Genomic DNA, 27476 nt, shown 5'->3' with positions numbered 1-27476 from the left:
CCCATTCTGGGGAGTGCTGCAAGGCCCCGTTTCCAACCTGGACAAAAAGACCAATTGTTTTTTTGGAAAAAAACGATGAATTCCCTTTCATTCCGCAGCAGGACACAGCCGTGGGATCAAGGGTGCAGAAGAGCAGGGGAAGGTGACATAGCCTGGAGGGGGGGAGCAGATCCACAGGAGGGACATGGCACAGACACCGGCGGCGCGGGGGTCCCGGGTGGAGCAGGAGGGGTGTGGAGCTGCACAAGTGGGTCAGCGCAAAGCTTCCCGGGGAGCAGCCGCCGCCTCCTCTCCCCGGAGCATAGCAGAAAACAGCTCGGCTGCGGCTGGACCGAGGCAGAGGCTCATTTATAATAGAGCTGATGCCTCCCCCCCCCTCGTCTGGCTGGCGGGGAAGGCCCTGGGGACCCCCACGGCAGCGCCAAGCCCAAGGAAACGTTTCCCCGCACGTGCTGGGGCTCAGCACATCCATGGGGCTGGGGGAGGTGGAAGTTTGTCGAGGATTTTGAGCAGGGACTCATGGTCAACAACTGTGCAAAAAGGGGACAGGAGCATTTAGCAGGGGAAGCGAAGGCATGGACACACCAAGGGGCACGGAGCAGGGATGGGAGAGGCGAATTGCCCCGGCCCTCCCCATTTCCTCTCCCTGCTGCTTCACAGAGCCTTAACACATCGGGAAGGGTTGCCCATGAGGCTGGGAGCGGGCTCTGGGGACTTGCCATCACCTCCGATACCACCAAACCCAGAGCGCGCTGCCACATCCCACAAAGCCTTCCCCGGGCCCAAAGAGCAGGGTGGCAGCAGGAGGAAGGGCTGTGGGTGCAGTGACAAGGGGGACAAGAGCTGCACAGGAGGGGTCTGGGCCAGCTGATGCCAGCTGGGCACCTGCTGGAAGGCTTGGGCAGTCCTCAAGGGTGCACTGAGCAGCTCAGCTGCCCTCAAGAAGTGCCAGAGTTTGGCTGTTGCACCAGGGAGGGTTTAGCTTCAGAAGGACGGCTGAAGTCCCCAGTGCAGCCTCCTGCCCAAAGCAGGGCTGTCGTCCACCTCCAGGCAATACTCAGGCAGGGGGGAATTTCCAAGGCCAGACAGCCCCCCCAGTGCCCCAGGACTGTCCCATCCTCCTGGGCAGGGAGCTTTTCCTTTTCATAACCTGCACCCAAGCTCAGAAGGTCCCCCCGGGCCACCTGGCACTGCTGAAAGAAGAGATTGATTCCATCACACCCATAATTGCCCTTTCCCAAGGCACAGGCAGCTTTTCAACACCTCTCAGTAAGGGCAGCCCACCCCAGGTCCGCTCCCTGGCCATCTCAGCAGCCTCCACCACTATCTCTTCAATTTCTCCACATCCCTCTCCGCCTGGGGCCATCCCACACATGGCCGTCCCCACACTAAGCAGAGGTACAATGCCTTCCCTCCACCTGCTGACCACATTCCTAATGCAAGCCCCAGCCTGGGGGTTGTTCTGGGACTGCTGGCTCCTACTGAACCCAGTGCCCCCTGCAGCTCCTTCTCAGCTAGGCTCCTGCTCAAAGCCAGGCACCCAGCCCAAAGCCAGGGAAGATTCACACTCCTTGGAGGTAGCTGCGAGAAACGAGGCAGACAAATTTTACCCAACATACAGCAGAAGAGTATCTCTTTCACTTTATTTAAAAGTTTAAAAGTTCATTTAAAAAAAGTCAGCTTATTACCAGCTACAAACATCCGTAAACACTCAAGACATCCAACGCAGCCCCAAACCACAAGAACACAGATCTCACTGCCACAGCCCTCCTCCTCCCCATCTCTGCAACCCCAAAGACAGCGTGGAAGGGGGAACAGGCCATGCCCTGAATGGGGCAAAGAGCCTATTCCTGCTGAAGACATACCGCTAGAGACGGACCACCTCGTCAGCAGCCTGGTGAGGAGTTAAAGAAGGAAGCTACCAGCTACAAGAGGAGAGAAGATCCCAGCCCCTGAGGACAGTGAAGTCACTGCAGCACCCAGCAGATCCCAACAGTTTCAGATTTGAATGCCTGCACGAGGAGGACACGTGTCACCCTACCCTACCCAGGCCAGGATGATGAGCTGCCTGTGGTGCTTCCTCACACATCCAGTGAAATGCAGCCACAAGGAGCCGGGCTGTGACTCGCAGCCGCTGGTGTCTTTCCTCCAGGGAATCAGGCAAGAAGATGTCAGAGCCTAGGGAAGGCAGCGCTGGACAGGGATGCGTTGCAACGGAGAGGTGTTGGCACATCTCAATCCCTCGGGCTCAGCCCAGGCCGTCTGGAGGAGGCTGTGCAGGCACCATCCTCACTCCAGCTCCCAGCTGGCCCTAACAGCGAGGGTGCCTTGTTAAATCCCTTTCCAGCCACTCTGCAGCTCCCATTAAGGGACCAGAGAACTGCCAGGAGGTGGTTTTAGCTTGTCCAGCTGCCAAAAAAGGTCTCAAATATAGGGAGGGGGGCTTCTTTGGTCTCTGTGCAGTAGTTCCGGCAGCTCTTGTCACCTTTGGTTGCCCACTCAAAATCTGAATTCTGCTTCAGGACTGAGCAGAGCTGAGACTCGTACCCACTGTCTCTCACATTGACATGTGTCCTTTGGAGCAAATCCCTGTCCACAGCCCGAATCCTGCTGTCTTGGACACCCGTTAGTGTAGAGAGCAGCTGGACATCCCAGTCTGACTCAGAAGAACTCTTTCTGAAGTTATCATCAGCCTGTGTATTACACGGAAGACGGTGAAGGAGCCCAGGGCACGGAGTCTGTTCCTTGCTGTGGCTGGGGAGGCTGGGTAGTTCAGGGGCTATTTTTTCTCCTGTTTTGACACAGAGGGAGCAGCAACATCTGGCTTCAGCCACAGGCAGTTTCGCAGAGGGCGACTGGCCAGCAGGACAGCTGCTCTTGCTCATTGTGGACTCCAGAGCAGGACTGAGCACATTCCTGGGTGTATTTCCATTCTCCCCTCCAAGCTTCCCATGGGAACTCACGTTCCCTCTGCTCCAGCCATGCTTGCTGACAGTGCTCACTACAGCAGTCTCTGTGGGATCAAACCCCACAGACAGAGCTTCGAGGGAACCTGGCTGTGATGCAGGGTCCACAGGGTTCCCACAAAGGCACAGATCCAAAACAGGAGGGTGATGAGGCCTGGTGGAGAGCTTTGTGCTTAGGGGCCAGCTGCCAGCCTCCACACCAGGCAAGCCTGGCTCAGGCGTCTGTCCTGCACCCTGCACACCCATCCCACCACCCACTGGGCTTGCCTGCTTACACAGCGAGCAGCCACCACCCAGCTCCAGCCTGGGCTTCTTTCCCACCTGGGTGCTCTGACTGGAGGAGAGCTGGCGTTTCCTGGAGACAGGCAGTGCTTGTGGAAGATGGCTGACAGACCCAAGCACCTGCTGGTTATCAGGTTCAGAGGAAGAAGCGATTGCCTCTCCGACATGACTGGCTGCTACACAAGTGCCCCAGGCAAACTCAGGAGCCAAGTCTGAGTCCGTATCCCCCACCACAGCAAACTCCTCCGTGGTAGCACGTGCAGTGCAGACCCCTGCAGTGAGTCCTGCTCTGACAGACAGCCCCAAGGAGCAGTTCTCAGACAATCTCCCCTCTTCTCTGGGGTTACTGACCCTGTCCCTGGGCAGGCCAGAGGAGCATTCCTTGATCTTCAGGCCAGGATCAGGCTCTGCATCAAACAGATCCACAGCACCCTGCTCAGCCTGCTGGCTTTCCTTTCCCAGCTCTGCTGTCAGCTTCTCAATTCCTCCAGTAACTTGTGCTCGAGGCATTAAGTGTTCATCTGTCAGGCAGCACAGCGGCACCCTGAAAAGAACCATCCGTTAATGCTCATTCTCCCTAGGCCTGGCGACACCCTCCCCCCAGCAAGATGAAGCATTTTCTGCAGAGGCAGTAAGAAATTTTAGACAGGTAAGGCTCAGCAAACAGCGATACTGCTGCTGGCAGAGGAGACGAGCAGGCTGAGATCCTTCGTGCTGCCCAACAGCCCACGGTCTGGGCACAGGAGTGTAACAGAGCAGCAGGCTTGTGCCAGACATGGGACAGAGGAGACAGGTCTGTTCTTTCCAGTTTAAGCTGTTCTTTCCAGTTTAAGAGGCACTAGAAGCCCACAGGGAGTTCCATGAAGCAAAGAACACACAGAAACTGAGAAAGACCATTTCCCACAGCTTGCCTAAGCCTTGTTGGCCCAGCCAGCAACACCGTGTTGGTTTTTTAGTTAATCCCAGCCCTCAGCTCCATGCTGGCATATTCCCTGGCACAGGGCACAAACTAAGATCTAGTACTACAGTAGCACAGTGATTCAGGCCTGTTCCCGTGAGCACACCACGCAGTATGGTGCTGCTGTTCTGCTCCAGGAGTTACCACATACACAGAGACTTACTTGGCTGGCTGCTCCACAAAGTCATTGGTGAGCTGCGAAATGACACGATCCACAGGGGCATACCGCGAGTCGTCCAGCGCGAACTGCTTGTGCTGGGGGCTCTGGAGATGCTGGAAAGTGGCAAAAGCCCTTTTAGCAACACTCATCCTTTCACAGAATTTGTAGTAACAGCCACTTCCCACAGCCTAGAGGGCACACAGTCTTTTCAGCAGATAGAGCCATTGTTCGGAAGCAGATTTGGGAAACGTAGGCAACGCTGTTACCCCCAGTTGCTTACAGCGAGTATGCTGTTCCCATAGACACCTGATGATGAGGAGGCTGTGTCTATATCTAACAGCAGCCTACAGCTTTCCCCAGCAGCTACTAAAAAGGCAGATTCCAAGTATGTACTGTCTATCACTAGAGGCTGTGCTGAACAATGTGGCTTTCAGAGCATCTTGCAGGAGATAAAAACCTCTTCTCACCTTTTTAATCAGCCTATCCCTCCCAGCTGCTGCAGAATGGGGTTCTCATCTTACACTTCAGGTAACAGGACGACCCCTGAGACTCTCCTAGCCCCAGAAGTGAGCATGTCATGCTCTGATCTTCATAACTAGCTTACCCAGACCAAGAAATCTGGGTAGATATTCCATGGCTTTCACCTACAATGCAGATCCCACTACATCCAGAAAGGCTGTACAAACCTGCCTTCCTTCCAAAATGGGTTTGTATTGATAACAGGGACATTGGGATCATCTAAGCCACTGAGTGGTCTCTGTAACTTTTGCAAGGAGCCAGGTCCCAGGGGAGCCTTTACCTTTTGCAGCTCTTCAAATGTCTCTCGGCAGCACTCACAAAACCCCCTCTTCTTCTTTGGCACAGTGACAGGCGTGGACTGGGGGCTCTTCTCCCCGTTGCTGTGCATCGGACAGCCCTCCACACCCCTACAAGGTAACAGCAAACATCTTCCCTGCCCTCATGTCACGGCAGCAGCAGGCACCCAGCTGCCTGCACAAGGCCAGGGACACAGCGCTGCCTTTGAGCTACAGCTGTTTAACCCAGAGCAGTGCTCCTTTCACCCACACTCACAAGTGCTTCTCCATGCCCTGGTAGCCAGCAGGGCAGCAGGATTAAAAACTTGCACAGAAGTAGCTACAACCTACCTGGCTCTGCAAGAATTTGAGAGGTTTTTCAGAGGCTCGAATGGGCTGGAACTTTTGGGTGCCAGGAAGTTCAGGTCGGGAAAGCTTTTAAACTGGTGGTGGAAGGGCCGGAATTGCCTGAAAGAAGCACATCAGGACATCTGGCAGTGATTGTGATGGCAAGGTTAGAGAGCTGTCCTTCCCTCAGAGGGGCTCAAGGCACTGTCTCTGTTATGACAGGATACTGCCCACTGCTGTCCTTATGTGTGGCTGTTCCAGAGACTTCCTACTTCTCATTGGAGTGGGGAAATACTAAACTGGATCCCCAGTAAGCGGCACTGAGGGGGGGATGTTTTAGCCAGCAGCAGCTAGTGCAGTATTTTCAGCTACACTGCAGCATTGGAAGGCTTCAATTCCCAGACCACATTTCTCTTCCTCATACTTCAATGCAAGCAGCATGTAAAACCTAATATTTGACCCTGTAGCTGCCTTAAATGTTGTCTTCAGAATAATTAGTTGGTACTGTGGATACCGTTAGAGTTACAGAGTTGTTAGAAACACCACAGAGATCAAATCCCCTTGTGCTGGATGCTGTAATCAAATTACAGGCCTTGACCTTTATGTGCCTCGATCTCCTTCCCCATTTCAGAGGGCTCAAACAGATTAAGTGACCTGCAAGGATCACATACGGAATCTGAGCAAGGAAGTAAACTCTGTTGTCAAGTCTCATTTAGCAACTTCTTTCACCCTGACACACAAGCCACCTAGATTATTTCTCTGAACTCCCTTTGCCTCCTCTAGGAGAGTGTCACCTTTCTGGTGAGTAACAGGGTCTTCAAAGAAGCCTTGGGGACAGAATATTCAATGCCAAACAATAAGGAAAAGCAGGAATAGATTCCCTCCCTGGGAGCCCTGAAGTTTTAATATAGTTTGGCTGTGATACTTAGAATGGTCTCATTTACCTGCTCTGGTCTTCAACCTTCAGAAAAGGGGGCTTCAGTTTTCCTGCTAGAAAGACAGCTGGTTAGAAGTTACCCTGGCCAAATTCCCTACTTATTCATTCATTCCTCAACAGAAATGGGCTACAGAGCCAAGCTCATCGGTACTTCTTACACCCATGTGTGCCAAGTGCTGGCTAAGTGCAGCTAAGACAGGATCCAGCAAACAGCTCTTTGGGAAATCTGCAACAGCCCCCACCTCCAGAGCAATCGCTAGGGTGAACAAACCCTACAGGCAGTCCACTAGCGGAGTCTTTCCTCCTTTGAAAGAACATCCAGCCCCAGAGGTTTGCATCTCAAACATCTCAACAGCCTTAGTAGTCAGTGGCCTAACCCCAAACCTCCAGTTTGGACTTGAATCTTAAGAACTGTCAGGCATCCCCAGTGCAACATGCCACCAAGCATGAGAAACAAGTCTGGAAGAAACAAAGCGCAGCTACAGTCACATAAGCACAGTGCTCTGCCTCAGCCTTTCCAGTGCTGGTTTCTCCCCTGACTTTTATACAGCAGCCCAGAGTTCAGAATGGCTCAGGCCAGGACAGCTGAGTCTAATAGCTAAGAGCTGCTGGAGACACACCAACGTGATACAGAGCCAAGCCTGCCACGAGAACTCTGCTAGAGAGCAGTGCCTGGCCTTAGCTTGGTCCCTTAGGAGGTCAAACAGCAGCTATGTTTTGTACAGAGGCATATCTTAAGGAAGCAGAAAAAAGCCTCAGCAGTGCATTCAGAGAAAAGGTTTTCAGAGGCAGGCAAATGACCAAGATAGGAAAAACTACCTTGCCCCTCTTGCCTTGCAGGTCTGTTCAACTCACAAGTGATAACACTGTGCTTAGCACACATATCTGAGTACAGACCTGGTTAAGAAACAGAAGAACACTAGGGTATTCCTGCTGAGCATCTGCCTGAACCTGAAACCAACACTCTCCTCTCTCTCTCCTTGCCTCTGAAGGGTGAGGTGTTTTGTTTTCTTGTGATCCTGGAACTCAGTGCTATTTTCTCTGAAGAAATTTTAACCTCATTCTCCAGAAAGGCAGAGTCCACCTGTTAGTTTCTCGAGTCTCATCCGGAGCTTGTACCAAATGTGCCGTTATGTTGCTAAAGGAGCTATTTAAGTACAGGATCAATGTTTCCACATAAATACTGTCAAATGCTTAGCACTTCTGAGAGCAAGGCCACATTTAGGGGCCTAGATAAAACCAAGGCTGGTGGGCAGGCCCTAAGCTCTTGTGGCAGAGTGCTGAATGGTGACAAACCATTCAGCTGTCACCACAAGTCCCCAAGCAGAGTTCAAAGTGTGCCACAATTATGAGCTCTGAGCTTGCAGCAGACAATCTGGCTTACTCAACAGTTTTTCATGCTATTTTTCACATCTTTCCCACAAAACTGGAAAATAGTTTATGCGTCCCACAAAGAATCCAGGTTGGAGTCTGCTTTAAGATGTTCTCCAACGAGAAAAATCTAAAAGTCACAAATAGGCACAATTATGTCACTGGTGCCAATTCCAGTGGCACAAGTGGCTCTTGTCTAATTGCAGATGAGAACCTGGGCTTCCCCCCTCCTTTGGGGGCGTTAGCCCTAGATTGTGTCTCAACAACGGATTTCAGCCTAACAGCAGTGAGTGGGTTGTGAGGAACATGCTCTCCTCTCTAGGATGCATTATTCTTCAAAATTTCTTTTGAGCCAGCGGATTCAACACACAGTGCCAGCAGCACAGTTCTTAAGTGCCTTGGGATTCTGGGAGTTGAGCTGCAAACTGTTCATGGGATTTTAAAAACACTGCCTGAAATCAAAGGCATAACATTCTCATCTGCATTAGGAGGCTGTAGCTAGACTCAGACAAGGAGTTACAAAAAATGTTCAAGAGAAACTGCCTTAAACAGTTGTGGTATCTTGCTTTGCTGAAGTTTCAGATAAATGTTCAATTTCTAAATGAGGCTTCTTCAAGCAGCTCCACATTTGAATGTGAAGGGGAACACAGCTTCCAGACTTACCTTTGCAAATTTTTGATCCAGATGCAAGGCATTTCACCTAAAGGAAAAAGAGATGCATTTAATATGGGAGCCAGTGCAGGCAGAACCGTAATTACTGATCCCGATGCAACAAACTGAGATTACAGCAGTCTCACCCACCACTTCACAGCTCTTGCATTGCAGACTATATCACCTCCCCCTGATTATTTTGTCTCCCAAATTACCTAAAGGTACTTTAAATATGAGGCTGCCACTCTCTAATCTTCTGCCTTACCTTCTCACTGACCTCTCCAATACATTAAAAGATAGTTCAGAAAGCCGGTACACTAGCTACATACAATTTTATTTTTTAACCCTTAGTCCCCTACAAGTCAAAATCAGCACTAGCTGTGCTACAGATGAGGTTGATAACTACCATCTGTCTTGTTCTCTGCTTTTATCCCCACTTTAAGAATTCTTTGACTGTTGCCATCCCCATCAATGAACAAAAGCACCAATGCTGAATGAAAACCTAGGTCACCCTGCTTACTAACCCACTGGCATTAGATGAGCTAGGAGGAGTGCTCAAGAGCTACCAAGGGATCCCAAGCACTTCCAACTGGGCTGGAGTTAGGTCAGTTACCTCTGTCTTCTGGCTCTGCTTCCTCGATCCTGAGATGGCACGCAGCAGCTGTTGAGCATACAACAACATTTCTGTAGAGGTGGGCTGTCAAAGAGCCATAGCTCAGCAAGAGAAGGTGAGCTGTTCCCCCTGGACTGACTGCAGGGCAAGTACAACTGCCTGCATGCACTGAGAGCATGCAGTGCCTGAGCCTGCCATCACCTGGCACAGTATCACTACTACACAGGTAATTCACCCAGGAGCAAGATAAGAAAGAGTATTTTGAGGGAAGGCACCCGATGCTGCTCTTTAGCAGAGCTGGAGGCTGGCTTTGAGTCTCTGCAGAAATGAGACACTGTCAGGGATTGTTCAGCATACAGACCAGACCCCGGAATTTGAAAGCCATGGCAGACTTGTAACACTGCTGCAGTTCAGCAGAGCTGGCTGCTCGGGAAGGGGTACTAACAGTAGCAGCCTCCATCACACATCCAGACAAGCGCAGCCAAGGCTGTATGTCACTGTCATCGGACACTCAGGAACCTTTTACTCCAGACCTATTATTAGAATCAGTTTCACCATCTGTCTTTCCTATCACCCTCTCCCCATTCATCACCAAGGCAGGAAGCGCCTTCCAGCACAGGTCCTCAAACAGCAGCACTTCCTAATTAAAAACAACCAAGTCCTGCCATTATGGTGATCTGTACTTCCAGGTCAATTAGTAAAAGTGGTCTCCTTTGAAGAAATTCAGGCACCGACTGAGCTATTAACATTTCCTAAAATCACAGCCCCAGTATTTTACAACATACTCTGTGTTTGCTATTGTAAATGTGACACTAGCATGTTCTATGCATACAAAGTTAATCAAATTTTTGAAGTGCAAACCTAACCAGTGCAGCATAGCTCAAGAACCATATATTCCTCACAATTTCTTCCTTCCCCCATACCACACTCATTTCTGCCCATCCTCCTTCAAAACCACCGATTACCAGAAGCTAAATTCCAGCATACAGAGAAGGATACCATCCACGTGCAAGATCTGGACTCCCCACAATCGAGCATTGGCGAGGATACTGCTGCCACTGCAGGTGTCCTGTTCAAACAGAGAGGTTTGGCAAGGTACAGCTCAAAGCACACAGTACATGCAGCAATAGCTCTAGTTTATTGTTAATCTTGCTGTCTGATTAACAGACCAATACATAGGTATTATTAAAACGTGTGCATCAGGGCACAGAAGAAAAGGCTCATACTCATGGCTTTACCTACCCCAAATCAAAACTAGCATCTAGTTCAGATTTTTATCCCTGCTATAGTTTGAACTCCTTAAGTGGGCACTGAGATTCTTTTGGCCACTGTGATAGTGAAGACTCCAGAGGAGCCCTTTGCCCCAGCCATATGGCTTTAGTTCTTTCTAGGCTAAGAATTCATCTGTTGGTCTTACGTTAAGAATTCTTATGTGGAACAACCAAATCACTGGGACAGGCCTTGAAAGCAGCTAACATGGAAGGATGACATGGCTCCATGAAGAACAGCGTCCAGGAACACTGCATAATTTTCCGTAGAGCCACAAGCAACAGCTTCATACCTTTACTAGCCCCAGAGTCTGCTCCCGTCAGCAGGGAGGGGCTCTGGAGAAGTGGCTGGCACTGGTTCTGCACAGCTCAGCAGTGCTGTGAACATACCCAGCTACAGGAAAGCTTATCCACGTGCTGCTCACCTGATTCTTCATGGCCTTCTGCAGCAGCTCCTTTCCCCTGCTGATCAGGGCCTGCAGAGAAAGAAGGCAAGTACTGTGCTAAAGCAGAGAGCTGCCAGGCAGCACCAAGCTGAGGACAACATGGATACCCAGTAATAACAATTTCTAGTGATACCTGCTCTCTGCTGGGGAGAGGAATCTGGCCAAGACTTCATCTCAAAGACAGCAGGACTTAGCTTTTCCAGGGAATACAAACCGCAGACACCCTTTATATCCACAGTAAGCAGCAATTCAGCCAAGGCTTGGCTTTTATTGAACAGCAGAGAATGCTCCGGAGGGAGCCAAGAGGAAGTAGAGACTTAGTTCTGAAACTCCACGTGCCAACAGGCTGGCAGGGGTTAGAACAATCCTTGCTCGTCCTTTCTGGGAAGCAAGTCTCGTTTGATAGCCTATGATTTCAGGAAATAGGTTAAGCGTATTGTAAGACAAGTGGATAGCGCTACAAGCAAGGGTGGGGAACAAACACACTATGAGTGGGTGGGGAACAAACATACTATGAGTGAACCCCCTGACACCAGCCTAGGCTTCTCCAAGAGATGCTATGCTGCAAGTGGTCCAGATCCAGCTGGCAGAGATGCCTATGGCCTGGATTCGGGTAGTAGGCTCTGCCAACATCTCTGCTGCCCACGGCCACAGCTTCCAGCAGGCCCCAGCACTCAAGGACACTGGAGCTTTGGCTACAAGCACTGCTGATCAGAAAGCCCAGCTCCAGCAGAGTGAATAGAACCTAGAGAAAACCCTTTTTGAAAGCTGCCCTTGCAGCTCTCCTCTCACACGGCAATTGCTGTGCCTTACCCATGTCTGTCCACACACAACCACAGCCTGCAATACTTCTGATGCGGATTTATCTCGCCTACATTTCTGTGCTTTCTAAATATACCTCTGTGTCTGGATGGATTACCTGTTCTGTTGGGAAGCTAACCAAGCCCTCTATTTCCTCTACCATTTGAGTAGATATCATTTGCTTACTATTAAAGCTGTGACATGCACATTAGAGCAGACAATGATGCAAAGGCATCATTGAACATTGGTATAGATATGCATTTATACCATAAAGAACATTGGTATAAATATGAATGATTAGGCTGAGCAGAAAAAAAACACACAACATGGTTGCTCAGAGCAGAAACAACTACCTTGAACACCAGTCTCAGGTTCTACTCTATAGATCCCTTGGGACAAACTTTGGGGTGGCGTAAACCTTGGTAGCTCTTACCTTGTCTGGTGGCTTCTGCTGAAGTCTGGTATGATTCCCCTTGGAGGTAGAAGGCATTGGGCTCTTGGCTTTTGCATCCTCTGATGTTGTGTTGCTCCTCTTCTCAGTCCGTGTCCCAGCTTTGTCTCGTTTGGCCTCTTTGTTACTGGACACCACGTAGTTGACTTCTTTGCTTAGGAAGCTTTCGGTGACCTGCAGAAAAAGGGAGAACAGAGCAGCTCTAAAATTGTCCAGCATCTCTGAGTCAGAAGAATCCTGCTAAGCAAGATCTATTGCCTTTAGCTTAACCTCTCTGCAGCTAAGGGGCTACTGAACGTACTTATCTTCAGAAGTACGTCGTCCTTCCAGAGGGAGGAGAACCCATGATATGCAGACAGCGTGTCCTACAGATAAACTGCAAATAGTCACGAGAATCTTCAAACTGAGATTTACTTGGCATGATGCTATCACCTACTCCTCTAGCAGTGGTTTCAGAAAAAAAGCAGTGGCAACTTTTCAAAGCAGAGAAAGCCAACAGGTGAGAAAACAGACCTGGACATCATGCAACACTGGAAGCACTCAGTTCTGAGGACAATAGAGCACATTTTGGCAACAGAAAGCAGAAAGTAAACAGCTGGGACAAGTAGCTTAGTGAAGAACAGAGCGCCAGGGAACCAGAAAGTTGAAACACGCACACCTTTGTGCAGAAGGTAGAAGACTAAGAGGTGGAAAACATGCTTCATTTGGGGTACTAACTGTAGGCTTATCAGAAATGCAGCAGAAGGCAGTCACAGGGCACTAACACACAGGTATGGGGCACACAAGAAGACACACAATCGAACAAGGTGAAGTCATGGCTGCTGAACAAGCCAGTTCTGCTGCCCTACAGAGTCCCTGTGGACCAGGATCCCAGACCCACACATGTGAAGTGCCACAAGTGACATTATAGGCTGCCCTACAGCAGTGACTTACACTGCACGACATTAAGAAACCTGAAGGTATTAAAGACAAACTCAAAATACCCCAATCCAAATAACGCTTCGATGTGTTATCACCCCTACATCAAGGTGAAATTTAAGGCCCCACATTCAAGTCAGAGTTAATTGCTCTTAACCTGGTGCTCGAAGAACGCACAGGTTTTGGATACTACCACTGAAGGGGCACCACATTCTTGAATTCAGCATCTCCACAGCAGCAGAGGAATGAGAACTCCACCATGGGTGGGCTGCACTTCAGAGAGCGAAGTGACACGAGACAATGCCTGATAAGAAGCCCGAGGGACAGCCAAAAGGCTAAAATTAGATCCAACTACTGTGGCAGCCACGCAGAGCACTAACCACTGGGAGCAAGCATTTCTCAGGCTTGAAAACACACAGCTAAGTAAGGAGGAGGCTTTGAGGAGAGCCCTCAGAAGTTGATGGCACATGCAGGTGAGGGCAGAAGGAAACCAGCAAGTTAAGCATGAACGGATGATTAAAAAAAAAAAAGAAAGGAAAATCATACATCAGCCTCCCCAGGACCTGATCCTGAGGCAAGAACTACGCAGAGACTTTACACCCGGGTGTAGCACTGAGGAACTTTGGAAGCTTTGGGGTGCGCATGAGAAGATCTGCCTCAAGGAGAGAGATGAGACAGCCTGGAGACAAGCAGCAACACCTCAGGGCCACAGAACGGTTGGGAGGGGAGGGGAGGGCAGCCCCGGGTCCCCCTGCTCCAGCCCGTGCCCAGGGCCCGGTCCCGGCGGCTTCTGGAGGTCTCCCCAGAGGAGCCCCCGCAGCCTCTCCTGTGCCAGCTCCGCCACCGCCAGGGCACAGAAGCTCTTCCCGGCGGTCAGAGGGCACCTCCCGGGCCCCGCTTCGTGCCCGGTGCCCCTGGGCCCGGCTCCGTCCTCCCCGCGGGGATTTACGGGCACGGCCGGGCCCCCCCCAGCTCCCCCCTCACCCCGCACGGAGGCACCGGCAGCCCCCGGGGGGGGACCCCAGCGAGCACCGGCAGCGAGAAGGGGCGCAGCGGGGCAGGTCCCGGTGCCGGTCCCGGTGCCGCTCACCCCGCCCAGGTGCCTGATGGCCGCCGCCAGGTCCCGCGCCGCCCGCCCGCTCGGCACGTCCAGGTAGAAGGACTTCCCGCGGAGCGGCCGCCCGGTGGCAGCGGGGCCCGCCATGGCGGGGAGGCTCCGCTCGGTCCCGAGCCCCCCGGCACAGCCCCGCTCTCCCCCGCCGCCGCCGTTTAAATTTCCGCTCGCCCCGCCCCTAACGGCGCCGCGGAGGGCCGCGGGCTGCCCGGGGAGCCGGGAGCGGTGGAGGCGGCGACAGCGGCGGCGGGGCTCGGTGCTGGGGAAGGGGGTGCGGGCCGGGATCCGGTGCTGCAAGGCTCAGCCCAGCCCGGTGCCGGTGCCGGTGCCGATCCCGGTGCCGGTCCCGGTGCAGCCCCGCGTGGTCCCTCGCGCACGCGCAGCCGGTGGCGGTGGCGCTGCAAAATGGCGGCGCCCAGCGCGGCGGCGGCGGCGACAGCGGCGGGGATCGGTGGCGGTGGCTTCGAACCGTGGCTGGCGGCGCGGCTGGAGGCGCTGGGGCTCGACCGCGCCGTGTACGGCGCCTACATCGCGGGGCTGCTCCGCGAGGAGGAGGGCGACGAGGAGCGGCTGGAGGCGCTGCGTGGGGTGCTGGCCGCCTGCCTGGTGAGGGCCGGGGACCGAGGGGAGGGACCGGGACCGGGACCGGGTCTCCCCCCTCGCCCCCGGGTTGTGGAGCCCGGGCCGGGCTCCGTGAGGGGCGGGCGGCCGGGGCGGGCCGGTTGCGGCTGTGGGGTCGCGGTGTGAGGCCGGGGGTGAAACGTGAGGGTTGGGGCGGTCCCGGGGTGGTCCCGGGTTTGTGGCGGTTTTCAGCCCCCTCACGAGGGGAGCGGAGGGGCAGACGCTGGGCTCTGCAGGGGGACAGCGACAGGACCCGGGGGGACGGCGTGGAGCTGGGACGGGGCAGGGTCAGGGTGGTGTTGGGGATGGGTCTGCACCCAGATCGGGCACTGCGATGGGCTCCCGTGGGATGTGCTCACAGCCGGAGCTCAGGTGTTTGGACAAGGGTCTGAGATGCGCAGTCCGATTTTTAGGTAGCCCTGTGTGGAGCCAGGGGTTGGGCTTGGTGGTCCTGGTGGCACCTGGCAGATAACTAGTGATGGGACTAGAGAAAACGGCCTCAAGTTGCACCAGGGGAGGTTCGGGTTGGAAATGAGGAGACGTTTCTGCTCAGAAAGAGCAGTCAGGCACTGGGATGGCGTGCCCGGGGGGAGTCGCCATCCCTGGGGGTGTTCAAGGAGAGGTTGGACGTGGTGCCTGGGGACATGGGTTAGTGGGTGATGCTGGCAGGGGGGATGGTTGGAGCAGATGATCTTGGAGCTGTTGTCCAACCTTTATGATTCTATGACCCTTCCGATTCAAATATTCTGTACTTCCTTCACACCATGGTGCCAGCTCCAAGGCTGCAGCTGCAGCTCCTGCAGGGCCTGGCTGCTTGCCGGGGTGCAGAGGGTACGAGGCTTGGGCTGCGAGCTGGTGGCTCACAGGGGCGCAGGGCATGGCTTTGGAGGTGGTGTTCAACACCCTCTTGTCAGCTGAGCAACAGCTGTGCTAGGCTGTTAACATTCCTTAAACAGGTCTCATTTCTCCCAGTACAGCACGGTCGTACAGGAATCAGTCCCTGGGATCCAACTGGAGCTGGAATTTGTGACTGGGAGAGACTGAAGGTGCTGCCAGCCTTGCCTGGCCAGAGCCTGGAGCCTCCAGTGATGGGCAGTGCCTGCCTGCTCTGCCAGGAAAGAGTTAGGAGAGTTCACAAGAGTTTCTTCCCAATGGTCAGCTATTTTGGGGGCTGTAAGACTTTTATACCATTTGTGTTTCAGGACGTTGCATAAATGGATATTCAGTGGTATAAAATGCTCAGCAGTAAGTGCGCGCTTGTATTAAGTAATGGTCTGCTCAGGTGCTGTCACTGGTTTCCCCCCAGACCGTCTGTATAGGAGCATAAAACCCAAAGGGGTTAGCTCTTTTTGTTAATATGGGTAACTTTAATTCCGTCTGTTAGCTGACTGTGTGCCATTTTAAACCAGTTTTCCTAAAATTCAGCGTGGCTCTTTACTATGTTCTGTCATCACTTCCCCACCCTGGTGGGGCACCAGCCATGAGTTTCTAAAAGAAGTTTAACAATGTCAGCATAGCCCTGTGCCTAGACTAATAGGAGGAGCAAACACTAACTCCTCTGGAGCTAGGGACAGAGTGAGATGTCTTTGGAAGTGCTGTTCTAAAGCCTTGTCTGGAGCTGAGGTTAATTGCCTTACCTGTAATCGCCAGACTGCTGCTTCTCATCGCCAAAGGCAGAGCCCATCTCTGAAGCCTGACCGTGCTGGTTGCAGACTTGCAGCTGGGGTGGGCCTTGTGTTTCGGTCTGGGTGCTCTTTCTGAACTGCGGAGGTATGTAGCTCGTTGCCCTTCCCTTGCCCTGCAGCTGGCTGCAGCATGCTCTGATATTTCCTGTTTTCTCTTTATTGCTGAGGTACCCTTCTCTCGCACTGTCAGCAGTGCGGTTTTTGAAGGCTGGTGTGCGGTTTTTGTGTGCATCTAGTTCTGGGCTGCCTTTCATTCGTGACAATCCCATTTCTTCTGTGTTCTCTTCTGAGTCAGGGTTGACTCTCTTGCAGTTGACTTACGCTTCATGTGCAAGTTCCAGGTCAGTTTGATTATCTACTTCTGTAAAATATATTTTTGCCTCTTGAACCCTGTGACATCCTTTTTATTTCTTCTACTCAGTGTGTCTTTTCTTTATTTGTTAGACTCCAAGCTTATTTCTTTATTGATTATTGAGACACTCTTTCATTTGGTTAATTTGGGGCCTTTCTTTACAATTGTTTTCTCTGTGTTCTGTGTACAAATTCCAGGTCATCTCTTCGTTTGTTTTTGACAATCATTGCTAAAATACATTTTGAGCAGCCTCTGCACCTCATGTTCGGGTTCCTCAGTCTCTCATACATTAGTTCCCTGAGTTTATTCAAACTTCTTGTTTCAGATCGAGTTCTGTTTCCGTTCTGTTCCCCTCCTTATGCCAAACAGACTCTGGGTCACTCAGTCCATGTATATCTTCTATAGTTATTTTTTCTCTGTATGTACTGACCTCTAAGATAACATAATTTCTTGTTTGGTGATTATTGAATGAAATACATCCACAGCTACCTGAACTCCACCAGTACTAGTAGCGTTTGTTCTTCAGTTGCATACATGGGAGGTGAATCTCCCACAGATCCAGAAATCGGTGCTGGTAGAGGTCTTTATCCAGACTGCGGTAAGACAGAAGGGTTACATAGCAAACGCCCTGCACTATGTGGCAGAGCTTCTCTCTGCTTCCTTCTGTAAAGGTTTCAGCTGGGCTGTCCCATCATGTTTCTTTTTCTGTTGCTCTGTTCATGTCCATTTGCATGCTGTCATCTTGGTCTTCCGTTTCTTCCTTTTGGAATATGAAGACTGTCCAGCTCTGAGGCTGAGTTATTTCTTCATCATGTTTCAGGGATATCTGAAATGGCTCATCTTAGTGTTCTCCCCACGTAGGCTACACTGGTATACAAATACTTGGTTTGTTCTTACTGCTCAAATCCTCATTAGAAGGCACAGGTATCTGCCATCATTATTAGTCTTCTGCACTTTGTTTTCCTTCCTACTTACTGCTATTCCTTTGTCAATACTTACCTGATTTTCATCTTCCTGCATGCTGAAAGCAGGCACATGGGGAATATGTCTTTCCCATCCTTCTTTCCTGGTTTAATATAAAGTTGAAATCAAGGCTGGCAAAATGGACAGTGGGCTCATATTCCCAGTGCTTGGGGTATCCCATCCTTCATGGAGGATCCTCTTACTGTGAATGTTTCTAGTGCTTCAAATCCTTCATGTCTTTGAACCTTGTTGATGTTTATTATCTTTTCACAACTTTTCACAACTTGTGTTTTTTCTCTGAGGACTGGAGTTGTTTCTATGCACATCATCCTTGGTGTGGTCTGCTCATCCGGCACGTGTGCCTGTGAGGATCTCAGAGCAGCATCTCCCAGTGTGAATGGGGTCTGTAGGTTCTTATGCTTGATCTTAGCAGACTGGGCATCATCCCATCCTCTGGGTTTACTCAAGGCAAGTTGTCTACTTCAAGTGTTGGTGTGAATCACAAACCCTTCATCCTTCTGCTATTTCTGTGTTTGCACATCACTTCAGCCTCACAGCCCCAAGTATCCTGCACACTTCTTGTAGCATCTCCTCCCTAAGCCAGGGTCCTTGTTCCTTGTTCCTGTGCTGTGCTCATGATCTCGGTGCTCAGCAGACTTGTGTAATGGTATTACTGTGTGGTGTTCTCCTGCCATCTCTGTTACATGCAGAATTTTTTGCCTACCTGTTGTAGACCTAGGGTGGGAGGATTTCACTCTGAGTTACTCTTTATTTGTATTGCAGCAAAAGGTGAAGAGATCTTGTGTGTTTCTGTAGCTTGTCTGTCCCATGGCTGTGGAAAACTCAGCTTTTTTGCTGTCCCCATGCAGGTGAGCTTTGCTCTGCTGAATAAGCAATGTTTTCAGCGACTGTCCTGGAACTTGGAGGTGTTTTTTAGGTACCTGTTGGCCAAGTTTTCGAGATGAGAATTGTGAACTTGTTACCTGTCTGGTGGGAAGTCTGTGTGCAGGGGTTTCATGTATTGGCTTTCAAATGCCAGTTACTGCATGCCAAGCTGGGAGAGATAGGGAAAGGGACAGCTGAGGCCTGGTTATTATGCACCTTTATAAGATACTCTTTTCTAGGCAGAGGTTATCAAGCTTTCTGCAAGTATTTAGGGCTAGCTTTTGGCATAGATAGGGTAAGCAGCGGTCATGGGTGGTAGAAAAAGTCTAGTAAGAGGCCACAACTGCTTTGGTGCCTAATTTGACCCTGCCTAAATGTAGCGCTGCTTCCGAAGGAAGAAGTATGGGAGACTGCAAGAAGCTGCAGGCCTGGACCTAGCTGGACGTTAACGCCTGCGATGTGCTCAGCAGACCCACCAGGGTACCAAGGAGGGAATGGCTCAGTCCCAGCTGCCTGTGTCCTGGCCAGCTAGTTTCCATTTGGTATTAACCCTTCTCAAGCCCCTCAAACTTTCTGCAGCTGTTTTTTCCTAAGCCGTGGGCAGATTTGCTGTTGGGTGATTTATTTTTAATTAGCAAAAAAAAAAAAAAAAAAAAAAAAAAAAAAGAACAAAAACCACACCACAACACCTTGAAACCTTCCGCCTGCTGTACAGCTGCATATTCCTGGTCAGGCGCTCCTGGCTGTAGCTAGAGCAGTGTGTCTGCTGCTGGTGCTCGTGTTACGCTGTTGGTGAGACCCCTGAGAAGCCACAGGTGGACAGTGGGGAGAGCGTCAGTGGTGGAGGAGCAGTGCATGAAGGACCTGACCTGGTGGTGGGAATACTTCTGTGCAGCTGCTCAGGCGTGCTTCCTTTCTCCCCACGGCTTCAGGTTTTCCTTTGTAGCGACCAAGTGCATTCCACTGCCACCTCTCTCAGTCATGTTGAATGCTCCAGGCAGGTCAAGGGGCTGCCAGTATCAGTCCGTTAGTTGCTGGTGGGAGGATATAGTCTACCAGTACTACCAGAGTGGGTTCCGTTCCATGTTGTGCCCGACCCATCTCGTCTCCAGTCTCGTTTATTAGTGTCGGTGAGGAGGTGGTCTTTGACTAGCATCCCTGCAGCCCGGCTCAGGAGGAGATACGATGCTGCTCAGTAGCTGGCTAGAGTTATGGCAGCCTGCTCGCCTTTCTTCGGTCATGGTAGGGCTGTTGTGCCTAGTGAGCCTGCAGCTGTGAGACCAGCATTTGTTAGGGCCGTACCTGGTAGAAAAGTAACGCGTGGTGATGATGTGGTATCTCCTGGTGTGGTGCTTGTGCTTGGGCAGCCGTGCGGAGCTCTCACCCTGAGCTGTGTCATCAAGTGAGTGCATCTCGTGACTTGCCTTGTCCTGCTGCCACAGGTTAACAGAAGTCCTACATGTGTTTATTAAGTAGGGTCCATGTGAAAAACTGTATCGCTTGAGCTTATTGCCGGGTGTTCAGATTCTTTGCAGCTGGTACTTCTTATATGATTCATGCTTGTTTAAAGCAGACCAACTTTGCTCCAAGACTGAGAAGTCTCTTTTCCCTTACTAGGAAGAAGATCTCTTAAACGATGTTTGCAGGGAAGTAGTCGAGAAGTGGTCTGAATCTCAGATTGTTGACGCCAAAGAGAAAAAAGAAGGTAGTGTTGCTGCTCCATGTCTCCTTCCACGTGGTATGAGTACTTTGCAGGGCTTTACTAAGATGAGAATTGTGTGTCTGCTTGGTTAGGACCTAAAACCAATGCTGCTAATGTGTTTGCAGATCTGGCTCACTTCTCATTGCCATGGATGCTTATTTACTGTTTTGTCTTGAAACACAAAATGAGGTTGAGTAGTTTCACTTCTGGCTGTCACTAGCATTCTGCTGCTCTTTGGGCTCAGAATCCTGCAGAGGAAAAAGTTGTTTGTTTTTTCTGCAGGATTTTTAAAATTCCCTTTTGTTTTTAAAAAAAAAAAAAAAAAAAGGCTTAATCACCACTAAATGCTAATGATGTAGCAATGACAGCTAGGGCTCTAATGGTAGGTGCAGTTATGGTATAAAATGCATATGCTTGCTTCAGTTTATGCTCATTTGGGAAGTGAGTAGTTTTACTCTACTACAGCTGCACCTACGGAGAGCTGTGCAGCCCTTTGTGCTGCTGCTCACCCCAGCAGGCATCAGGAAAGCATCCTTACTTTCCTCTTTCAAAGTCTTCTCTTAATACTGTCCTTTTTTCCCCTAAATGCTTGCAGGAGGGAAGCTCTGTTGGGCTGCTGCTGTACTAATGCTGCTACTTTCCCAATAATGCATATAGTCCTGCTAATCCTTTGTACCCTCTCTGAAGCCATCCCTTGTCTTCGGCTGCTGGCTCTGGAGTGGAAATGTCTTGTTCTTGTTGGCTGGGGGAGGCATATTCTGGTCACTGAGCAGAGCTCTGGAGCACAAGGAAGTCACGCTGAAAGGTTTTGCAGGTTTCAGCACACTGCATGGTTCAGTTAGGGGTCTTCCAACTGTACGGACCTAACTGCCAGCCTGCATGGGTGACAATGTAACATCCCTTCGGGCTAAATCTGTGTTTTTGGTTGCCTTGCATTTTTTTTTTTTTTTGTCAGTTCAGGTGCAGACAGAACATCATCTCTGATATTGTTCTAGAAATAGTTCTCCCCAGTGAGTCCTTGTCATGAGGGCTGCATTTAAGTAGCACTTCTCTCGTCTAAATCTTGGAGTTTCACTTAACTGCTGAAGCACACCGCAGTTAAGTGTCTTTCCCTGAAAATTCATTGAAGTACTCTGTCCTTGGCCTCTCTTTGCCTTTAGCAGAGGACAGGAAAACGTTCTGTTATTCTTTGTATTAAAAAAACAAATCCCTCTTTTGCGGACAAGTGACTGGAACTGCTGAAGTTGCTGTTGGACTCCTGCAGCTCATACCATTGGTTTCTCACAGTGAACCAGGGATTTTCTCACCTGTCACAGAAAGAAGGTAGCAATATATGTCCTTAGAGCTAGGTTGTTAGAAATGTAAGGATTTACTGCACTGTGACTCCATAGAAGGATACATCCCAAACGGAGTCAGTATCTACTGGTTGTAACTTCTAGAAAATACATATGAGGTGTTAGCTCTTGTGGAAGAATGAAGTGTGTGAAATTAAAAACCTGGAGTGTATCTTCCAGCTTTTAAATTGAGCACAAAAGCTAACCTGTATGGAAACCTGCCCTTGTAGAAAGGCTGCTACACGCTGCCAGTTTCACATTGGAAATAAAATTGTAAGTTATTAACAAACAAACAAATGTCAAAAATAAATGCCATTTTAAGAAATGGACAGCGTGATATTAAAAGGCTAATCAACTGCTCATTTCCCTAGGTGAAAAAAGAGTATTAAACTGGTTAGTAACTTTTTTTCCCAGAATTTCTATTTAACATGATGTTAACTACATAGTTAAATAAACATACTTAGCCTCTTTTAACAAGAAGAGAATGCACTTTGGGGTGAAATGAATTTTCATTAGCTAATAGTTCTATTGATTTCAGAGTTGAATCATGAAGCTTCCCTTACTCCAGGGAGAACAGTGCCTGGGCAGTGCTGCGTGCTCAGGGGAGCTCCTCCTTGCTGCGCGGAGCCACTGCTCCAATCGCTTTGGCCAGGTGGCTTCGCATTTAGGTCGGCAGCAGGAGGGCAACGTGCTTGGCCCTGGTGGTAGGACAAGGCCTTTGGGGGCCTGCGGAGGCACAGGCGGGAGCTGCAGGAGGGAGCAGCTGGGTCTTGGTGGCCTGCATCTGCAGGGACTGACTGATGCTCTGACTCTTCTTGCCAGATGAGATCCAAGCGATTGCCAGCATGATGGAGAAGCAGGCCAAGATTGTAGTGAAGCCAAAGGAGATCTCCCAGGAAGATAAGCAAAGGAAAGCTGCCCTCCTGGCCCAGTATGCCAACGTGACGGATGAGGAGGAATATCCTTTTCCTGACCCAGTCAAGATGGAGTGCCTGGGAGGACGATGATTATAAAAAATCTCCTGAAATGCCTTTCTATCTTTGCAGTGTCTAGTGGAAGAATTGGAGGAACTTGTCAGTCTTCTTTTTTCCCAGTGAAGTAGCTTCCGTGGGAAAAAGCATGGAATCTCTTAGTTTGTGGAGTGCCGTGTATGCAGACACTTCTTTGAGTTCGGTCCTCCACCATTGTCACACTCCCACCAACACAGCTTGGCTGGGTAAGGTTTGTCCACTTTAGGTGCATTGCAGAAGATGAGTGAATCCGCTCCCAGCATCTGTGCGTGGTAGGTAACGTATTGAATTTCTCTCTTGCTTTCTGGCAAGAAATCTGTTGAAAAGATCCTCTTTAGAGAGAGTAAATGTAGAGTGGGAGAGCTTTAAGTTAGCTCTTCATAGTGCTGAAGAACAAGTTGTTCCATGAAGAGAAAGTTGATAAGAGTGGATCTTACCTGGCATTTGAGAAGCAGAGGGGAGTTAAACATCAGGCTTTATGCTTGTCTTGTCCTTGATCATCAACATTAGCTTTTAGCTTCTTCCTCCTGGCTTGGTAAAATTGTTATTTGATGTATTTTGATCTGAGTGTGACTAGATAGACAAGCTTGTTACTGATGTCCATATTTCCTTAATTCTCTCACTGGCGACGATGAACAGGATGGATCTGTTGGGACAGCAGTAAATATTGGATCAGAGAAATGTATCCTTTGCTTCTCGATGACTTGGGCTCCTTGGAAGGAAGGCAGCATCTGTGTGAGTTTCCTGTCCTTTTTTTAATTGGTGTTGATGCTCACGGTTTCTTTAGGGCCACCATTTAAGCTGGTGATTTTTTTTTTTAATGTAACCTCACCTTGCTCATAATGAAGTTAAATGTTTCATCTGCATTTCTGCTCTCCCCCCCCCACTGCCTTGTGTGCACAGCTAAGACCGATCCTTTCATTTTATTTTTTTCTCCTTTATCCCTTCCTTTTCTCTCCTGTCCTTTCTGAAGCTTCACAGAACATGCTACTGATAAAGATAATTCTCCCAACATTAGTTTAATGCTAAGTGGTGTCCAGATCATATCAGGAACTAATAAAAGTGAAATAGAAACAAGATTACTGAGAAATGCCTAAGGGCATGGTGCAGTTGAACTTTGTTGGTGAACAAGGACCAAACTATCTCTTATTTTTCTCAATGCAATAATTTGGGACTTTCCTTGAACTCACCAGCTGGCAAGCTTAAGGTGGAAGCAGGTTTTATCACGGCCCAGAATTAAAATGTGGAATATTTAAATTATTCTTGTCCCTAAATTGCTGATAGGAAGAGACAGAAAAAGAGGAAGAGACAGAAAAGGAGACGCCCACTTGCTCTTCCAAATGTTATTCCTAAAGGGCTTACCATTAGTTCCTGCAGGAGAAATGACCTGAGGCTGTGGCAGTCCTTAGTCTCACCTCTGCCTGTGTCTGCAGCCTTCCTCCATGGCGAGCAGGACAGGTAGAGCTGTGCTGCGTGGGACTATCCTTGCAGTGCCATTTCCTTTGGTTTGATGGTTACAGAGCTAGCGGGATGCGTTGTCTGCTGGCTGGCAGCTCTGCCTGGGATGTCAGCTGTAATCATAATGGACACAGCTATATGTGCATACATACACGTACATACATGTTTAAACATGCACATAAATACAGCTATAGCAAAGCTGCTCAAGGAAGCTTTCCAAAATACGTTATTTTTCTACTTCTAGTTTGTAGAGGTTTCACTTTTTTTTTCAAATCAGTCTAAAGAACCTGCAGGCTTGGTTTTGAACTTGAATTTTCTAGGAAAGAACTTGCTTTTTCCATTTTCTAGGAAGCACAGGTTTAAGCTACGTGACTTTTCTGTTTGGAAAAACAAGCAGAGTTTCCTTTTCGTTTTTCCATTCCTCACTTGTTATTCCCAGATTCTTTACCTGCTTGGTGAGAATTGGGAGTCAGAAATGTTCCTTTTCTTTGCACTTTGCACTTTCTACAGAGTTGCTGGCTGCTGGCATGCAGGGTTTCTTTTCTTTGCAGAGCCCTTGGGTGAGAAATGAGCAGCTGAGATCTGTCTTAGGTGAATCAAGGCTGAGCTTACTGAGGCAGAACTCTGCCCTGCTCCCAGCAAGGCAGGGATCCTGCAAGGTGCAGCCGTCAGCAAGAAGCAGGAGAGCACAGGACCTGGGGGTGAAGCAGAACGGAGCTGATGCAGCCACTGCCTTTTCCTGTGCCACGGGCTGCGCTGTGACAGCAGACACCCCTTGGCCCTGACCTCCATCCCTCTTGATGGGAGGTGCGGCTCTAGGTGAAGGGGGAGGTAAAACAAAGCAACCCATGTGCTAAAAACAGTGTCTAGTGTACAGCCCCAAAATACTGCTGAAAAGATGAACTGTGCATGCTCAGACAGAGCATGTTGTTTGCCCTTAACTCACTACCAGCGCTGTTCCGAAACACCAACGTGGAGGATGTCTTGAATGCCCGAAAGCTGGAACGGGAGCTGCTGCGAGATGAGTTTCAGAAGAAAAAAGAGCAAGATAAACTCCAGCGAGAGAAGGATAAGCTAGCCAAGCAGGAGCGGAAGGAAAAGGAGAAGAAAAGGACACAAAAAGGAGAACGAAAGCGATAGCTGGGGTTTTCTAGTTGGACTCTCAAGCGATAAAATCAATTAAGAATATGGTGTGTGTTTAAAAAGCTGCAGAAATTCTGGGCACGTGGCTGGTGACTGGTTCTCTGGAAGCATTTCCTTTTTTTTTTTTTTTTTTTTTTTTTAACCTAGCAAAAAAGAAATTTCAAGCACCTCTTAAACTCAAATTGTGCCATGTGCTTGTGGTGTCAAGTGTCCCAGTCGGTTATTGTGGCCAATGTCTGTACCAAAGAACAGTGAAGTGATTGTCTGTGTTTCAAATTGATCAATTTTACTTCTAACTACTTAAAGTAAAGCAAAACGAAATGTAGGAAAGGGCTTCCAAACTGGCTGCATCCTCATGCTGGCCTAGGATTTGCAGCATCAGCATTGTATGATTTGAGAACAGAGCAAAGCCCCTTTCTGACATGTAATTAAGGACATGCTGCTACAGGGTGAATGTGAATTTACACTAGCCTGAAAAATGTATTTGCAAATACATTTACGTATGCTGCCAAGAACAGTGCTATGTCTTCATTCTGGCTGAGGGAGCAGGGTTTGGATCTGACCTCAGCAAGGGCAAATGCTGTTCTGCAGCAAGAGAAAGGAAATCGTATGAAATATATATGAGTTCCAGCTATGAGACTGCTTCACCCACAGGCTCTTGGTAAGGGAAATGCCACAGTGATTTGAGTATCAGCTAGAGCAGTAGCTAATGGGTCAAGTCCTTATGCTGTTCTGAGATTTAATGCTGGTAGCTGGAAAATGGTGCTCCCCGATGTTTCATGTGGGTGAACATCGACTGTTATTTCTATACTAGCTGCCAGGGCAAATGCTTTAATACAGGCTCAGCGCTGAGCAGCTATGGCTGCAAGCGATTTGGATGCGCTGGCTTTACCAGCAGGTCACGCTCCCCAGGCCCAGCTGTGCTCAGGAGCTGTATGTAGGGGTTGAAGGCTTCTCTTGCCCTGCAAGGGCTCGTTACCTGCCATTTCCAGCCTTCTTTGTGACAGGGTCACCTGCCTCTGGTAAGGAGAACACCAACTTCTGTACACTCATTGGTGTGTGAAGGAAGACCTGCAGTGCTTCCAGGGGCGCAGAAGTGCTGTGCCTCACCCCTGTGCTGCTTCGTGTTCTGGCCACTGCGTTCACTTGCAAGGTTTGCTTTTGGCAACAGGCAGCTCCTGACCAGCCGGTGGTAGCTGTCTCTATCTCCTGCTCTCAGCACCAGTCTGATTAAAGGGTAATGCATCCTATTTAACTATTTTGCAAGTGTATCTAACTGCTTTATCTCTGGACTTGAATAATAAAGCCGGATGGCCAAGAAGCTGAGCTCCTCTCTGCGTCTTTGTGAGTGCTGGGGTCAGCAACTGGGGCGACCAGGGGTGCAGTGCAGCGTTGTGGAGCCTGCCCTCTGGCGGGTTTATGCCAGGTCCTGCAACCTCCCTTCCTCTTGCCCAACAGCAGTATTTCAGTATATCTGTTGCCGTCATGGTGCTGTTCCTCTTGTTCCTATGTGTAATGCCTCCCTTCTCCTCTCCTGCAGCCTGGCTGCATTGTACAGGAGCAGCACTGCCTTAGGCTTGGCCCCAGGACCAGGTTCTCCCAGCCTCAAGCGCTGCAGTGGAGCCCTGCAGGGTTGTTGTTTTCCTGCAGCTGCCACCGGTGTGCAGCACTGCAGTGGGATGGGGGTCAGCGGGGGAATGGGGTGCTCTGACCCCAGCATTGCTGGCTGGTTCTCGCTTTCTCCTTGGTTCTGGAGTACCTCCCACAGGAAAGTTTTGGGCAGCTGTGTGTGTTAATGCTTCTCCTTGCACCTCAGCTGGTCTGGCAGCAGCCTGCAGGTGGTACAAGTTCCTTTTCTCATGTTCCAAAACTGGGCAAGACAAACTGCAACTTGCTACTGAACTTAGATGTGGACAGAAAGCTGAATCACAGAATTTCTAGGTTGGAAGAGACCTCAAGATCATCGAGTCCAACCTCTGACCTAACACTAACAAGTCCTCCACTAAACCATATCCCTAAGCTCTACATCTAAACGTCTTTTATTAAAGACCTCCAGGGATGGTGACTCCACCACTTTCCTGGGCAGCCTGTTCCAATGCCTCACAACCCTTTAGGTAAAGAAGTTCTTCCTAACATCCAACCTAAAACTCCCCTGGCACAACTTAAGCCCATTCCCCCTAGTCCTGTCACCAGTCACGTGGGAGAACAGACCAACCCCCACCTCTCTACAGCCTCCTTTAAGGTA

At 49.9% G+C, this 27476-nt stretch overlaps 2 protein-coding genes across 2 annotated transcripts; one reads left to right on the top strand and one right to left on the bottom strand.

Moving 5' to 3' along the window:
- Nucleotides 1–2396: 2396 nt before the first annotated feature.
- Nucleotides 2397–14168, bottom strand: DBF4B (DBF4 zinc finger B). Its single transcript, XM_032202561.1, has 13 exons — nucleotides 14055–14168; nucleotides 11997–12220; nucleotides 11863–11897; nucleotides 10774–10824; nucleotides 10080–10181; nucleotides 9081–9151; nucleotides 8480–8516; nucleotides 6453–6498; nucleotides 5512–5628; nucleotides 5166–5292; nucleotides 4370–4479; nucleotides 3288–3792; nucleotides 2397–2693 (listed from the first exon to the last, which is right to left on the bottom strand). Exons 1-13 carry the CDS (start codon nucleotides 14166–14168, stop codon nucleotides 2397–2399), a joined length of 1836 nt encoding a protein of 611 aa, XP_032058452.1.
- Nucleotides 14169–14483: 315 nt separating this feature from the next.
- Nucleotides 14484–25333, top strand: CCDC43 (coiled-coil domain containing 43). Its single transcript, XM_032202560.1, has 5 exons — nucleotides 14484–14684; nucleotides 20202–20289; nucleotides 22443–22578; nucleotides 23254–23312; nucleotides 25041–25333. The coding sequence occupies exons 1-5, from the start codon at nucleotides 14484–14486 to the stop codon at nucleotides 25226–25228; spliced, it is 672 nt and encodes a 223-aa protein (XP_032058451.1). The 3' UTR covers nucleotides 25229–25333.
- The last annotated feature ends 2143 nt before the right edge of the window (nucleotides 25334–27476 follow it).

The sequence above is a fragment of the Aythya fuligula genome, chromosome 24, assembly GCF_009819795.1.
Source record: "Aythya fuligula isolate bAytFul2 chromosome 24, bAytFul2.pri, whole genome shotgun sequence".
NCBI classification, from domain to species: Eukaryota; Metazoa; Chordata; class Aves; order Anseriformes; family Anatidae; genus Aythya; species Aythya fuligula.
Note: the sequence above shows the minus strand (reverse complement) of the source record. Positions and strands in the feature narration are given on the sequence as shown.

Bases quoted from the DNA above. Each gene is read 5' to 3' on its own strand.
- DBF4B (XM_032202561.1), bottom strand. From the start codon at position 14,168: ATGGCGGGCCCCGCTGCCACCGGGCGGCCGCTCCGCGGGAAGTCCTTC. The intron at 9,152-10,079 runs GTATCCTTCTCT...CCACCTCTACAG, and splicing joins CCAGATCTTGCACGTGGATG to AAATGTTGTTGTATGCTCAA. The intron at 5,293-5,511 runs GTAGGTTGTAGC...GTTACCTTGTAG, and splicing joins TCAAATTCTTGCAGAGCCAG to GGGTGTGGAGGGCTGTCCGA.
- CCDC43 (XM_032202560.1), top strand. From the start codon at position 14,484: ATGGCGGCGCCCAGCGCGGCGGCGGCGGCGACAGCGGCGGGGATCGGT. The intron at 20,290-22,442 runs GTAGTGTTGCTG...TCTTCTTGCCAG, and splicing joins CGCCAAAGAGAAAAAAGAAG to ATGAGATCCAAGCGATTGCC. The intron at 23,313-25,040 runs GTATCCTTTGCT...ACTCACTACCAG, and splicing joins AAATATTGGATCAGAGAAAT to CGCTGTTCCGAAACACCAAC.